This window comes from Myotis davidii, unplaced genomic scaffold, assembly GCF_000327345.1.
Source record: "Myotis davidii unplaced genomic scaffold, ASM32734v1 scaffold2920, whole genome shotgun sequence".
Taxonomy (NCBI): Eukaryota; Metazoa; Chordata; class Mammalia; order Chiroptera; family Vespertilionidae; genus Myotis; species Myotis davidii.
In genome coordinates this window covers 4,536-8,337 of record NW_006292294.1, presented here as the reverse complement: position 1 = coordinate 8,337, position 3,802 = coordinate 4,536, and the positions used below count along the sequence as shown (strand labels likewise).

At 49.4% G+C, this 3,802-nt stretch overlaps 1 protein-coding gene across 1 annotated transcript in view; it reads left to right on the top strand.

The window, feature by feature from the left end:
- The window catches only part of LOC102756215 (adhesion G protein-coupled receptor E2), a gene marked incomplete at its 3' end in the record, with an annotated part of 8,486 nt that extends 4,906 nt beyond the window's left edge, over positions 1–3,580 (top strand). Inside the window, exons 6-9 of the mRNA XM_015565305.1 lie at positions 1,593–1,700; positions 1,741–1,941; positions 2,117–2,292; positions 3,383–3,580. Of these exons, the coding sequence (XP_015420791.1) occupies positions 1,593–1,700; positions 1,741–1,941; positions 2,117–2,292; positions 3,383–3,580 (683 nt within the window). The remainder of the gene's footprint in view (positions 1–1,592; positions 1,701–1,740; positions 1,942–2,116; positions 2,293–3,382) is intronic.
- Positions 3,581–3,802: the final 222 nt, after the last annotated feature.

Here is a 3,802-nt window from a genome sequence, read left to right as displayed (position 1 = left end):
CGATGAGAGAGAAACATTGATCAGCTGCCTCCTGCACACTCCCCACTGGGGATGTGCCTGCAACCAAGGTACATACCCTTGACCAGAATCAAACCTGGGACCCTTGAGTCTGCAGGCCAATGCTCTATCCACCGAGCCAAACTGGTTAGGGCAAATAATTCCCTTTTAATGTACACAAATTTCATGCACTGGGCTACTAGTATTAAGATAAAAGATTAAAAGAAAATTTTAAAAAATTATCAATACTACACATTTTCGTTGTAATATAAATTATCAGCAGATGAAATAATTATCCTATATAATAAAGAGGTAATATGCATATTAACCATCATGCCCTTGCACAAGATGGCCGCCCCCACATCATCACAAGATGGCTGCCATAAGATGGCCAGCAGGGAAGGGCAGTTGGGGGCAACCAGGCCAGCAGGGGAAGGCAGTTGAGGGCAACCTGGGCTGCAGAGGAGGGAGGGCAGTTGGGGGGGACCAGGCCTGCAGCAGAGGGCAGTCAGGGGTGACCGTGCCAGCAGGGGATGGCAGTTGGGGGCAATCAGGCTGCCAGAGGAGGGCAGTTGGGGGCCATTGGGCTGACAGGGGAGGGCAGCTGGGAGCCATCAGGCCAGCAGGAGGTCAGTTAGGTGTCAATCAGGCTTGCAGGGGAGTGGTTACAGGGTGATCAGGCAGGCAGGTGAGTGGTTAGAAGCCAGCAGTCCCGGATTGTGAGAGGGATGTCTGACTGCCAGTTTAGGCCTGATCCCGCAGGCAGTCGGACATCCCCCAAGGGGTCCCAGATTGGAGAGAGTGCAGGCTGGGCTGAGGGATTCCCCCACCCCCTGCACGAATTTCATGCACTAGGCCTCTAGTAATAAATAAATTAAGATAAAATAGAAATGGCCTCAAAAGAAAACAAATTATTAAATTTGGAGGAATTCCAATTTAATATTATCTGATATTTAAGAGATTTCTTTTTTGAAATGAATTTCACATAATTGGCCTTCCACCATTTTAATCAAAGTGTACAATTCAGTTGCATTTAATACATTCAGCCCAGATTCCCAGTCGTTGCCTGCCGTGTGTGTGGTCCAGGGCGTGGGCAATGCGATCCCAAGCAGCCACCTGCTCCAGCGGGGGATCCAGGCCTGCCGTGTGTGGGTTGGTGTTGGAGGGGCAGGCGGCAGTGTGATCTGAGCAACTGCATGACCCAGCGTGTGATCCAGGCCTGCCGTGTGCAGCCTGGGGCAGGGGGTTGGGGGAGGTGGCGGCGTGATCCCCAGCCATCGCCCGACCCAGCACAGGATCCGGGCCTCCCATCTTCGACCAGAGGAGACGGGGCAGACACTGGGGGATTGGGCGTGCAATCTGCCACCGGGGAAGTGGGCCTAAGCCAGCAGATGGTTATCTCCCGAGGGGTCCCAGACTGTGACAGGGCACAGGTTGGGCTGAGGGACTCCCGCCCCTGCCAATGCACAAATTTTTGTGCACCAGACTTCTAGTAATATATATAAAAAATATCTATACATTAAAATGGAATTATAGCTACAAGTGCTGGCACAGTTACTAATCTCACTCCCTTATGTAACTCCCACAACTCATAGAACTGTCCCTGGAGGTGAAGAAGCAAGGAGACAAGAATGTCACCCTGAGTGTTAATCAGGCAAAGATGCTGGTGAACTGGGATGTGGTGCAGGACTCAGGTGGCTCAGGTAATGACTGAGGTGGAGAGAAGGTCAATGAGGCTTCAAGTTGAACAAGACACCCATGGATGTGACACCCCCCTAGTCCTGGAAACTGAGGAGCAGTCAGTACTGCATGAGACACACAAGGGCTTGCTGCAGGAAGTCTCCCCCGTCCTGCTCTCAGATGTCATAACAGCCTTTGTGAGCAATACGGACACTCAGAACCTCAGCTCCCCAGTCACCTTTGTCTTCAAGCATGTGAGTGCTGGTGAAACGAGGCTGTGGGTGTGGAAGAGGCCGGAGTCTTGGACACAGTCTTGGGGTTCAGGGGCTTTCCCATGGGTGCATCATCTCCCCAGGGAAGCCCATCACAAGCAGAATTTGGGTCAGCATTTCTGAGCACCTAATCACCGGCTCACACTTTGCCCTGTTCCTACAGTCAGTGACCCCGAGGCCAAAGTGGAAGGTGTTCTGTGTCTTCTGGGAGCCTGGCCAGAATGGAAGTGGTCATTGGAACACCAAAGGCTGCTGGATGGTGGCCACCGGAGACACCAGCACCACCTGCCAATGCAGCCACCTCAGCAGCTTTGCCGTCCTCATGGCCCACTATGATGTGCAGGTGAGAGCCTTGAGAAGGGACTTTGTTCAATGCTTATTGCTATGTAATAAACTTCCATGCAGGTTGCACCTAAAAAACATAATTTATTATTCTGTAATTTATGTGAATCAATAAATAAACATGGTGCACCTGGGTTGTCCCATCAGGGTCATACACAAGCATCTCATCTGAGGATTGCTGTCCTCCACTTCCTTTATCATCTTCACATTTCTGTTTTTCTCTCTCCCCGTCCCTCATTTTCTCTCACACATATTTACACAAAAATTAATTTTTTAAGTTTTCCTATGGATTTAAGATGACTTGAAAAAAACAAACAGGAAAAATTTTAATATTTAAAAAATAGTCAGGAGCTCTAGCCAGTTTGGCTCAGAGGACAGAGCATCAGCATGTGGACTGAAGGGTCCCGGGTTTGATTCTGATCAAGGGCACAAGCCCCATTTACGGGCTCAATCCCTGGTAGGGGTTGTGCAGGAGGCAGCGATCAATGATTCTCTCTCATCCTTGATGTTTTTATCTCTCTCTCTGTCCCTCCCCTTCCTTGAAATCAATACAAATACATTTTTTAAAATATATAATAAAAAATTGGGCTGGAAATATTAATTTTAAGCTACCACCATCATCAGTACTTATCTTTCCTTAACCAAGGATCTAAACCTGTAAGGAACAGGTGTTGCAGGGATAAGGTGAGTAAGTCCAAGGTGGGGAATTGATCCCTGGACATCGAGTCTCCAGATACAGACTCTGTCACACAGTATCACTTCATTAGGATGGAGGATGGTGCTCAACATGGAGTTGTGCACCTTTGTGACTGTCACATGATAACCTATAAGCTTAGTCATGAAGGAAAATCAACCCTGTGATTTCCAGGGCTCGGTCCAGAATGAGGGCTCTCTTATCCCTCAATGTTTACAGGATCTGAATGAATCAGTTCAGAACCCCCTAGAATTCTAACAGTGCCCATAAACATCACAAATTTACCTGGCTCCTCCACTCCTAATTTTGTTGAACCCTCCCCAAACTGAAAATGGTAGAAGGGTGATTACCCAGATTAGGAGAATGTGACTGCTCTCTCCTCTTTCCTGGGTCCCAGGATGATGATCCCGCCCTTGCTGTGATCACCTATGTGGGGCTGAGCCTCTCTCTGCTGTGCCTCCTCCTGGCGGCCCTCACCTTCCTGCTGTGCAAAGCCATCCAGAACACCAGCACCTCACTCCACCTGCAGCTCTCAATCTGCCTCTTCCTGGCCCACCTGCTCTTCCTCACGGCCATCGACAGAACTGAGAACAAGGTACCGACACTGTCCCAAAGGACCCCTCTCTTCCCCGGGGGATGCTGCTTGGGCACCTTAATAAAATCGCTTTGGTTTCTGGGAGAGGTTGGAGGGGTGATGCCAAGGTGGGCAGTGTTGACATTGATCAGCAAGCACCTTTATTATTGATGGACTTGGTCTAATGTCAGGTGCTCTGAACTAATGCCAAGGTATAGGAGAGGCCCTCAGTTCACCACCCAC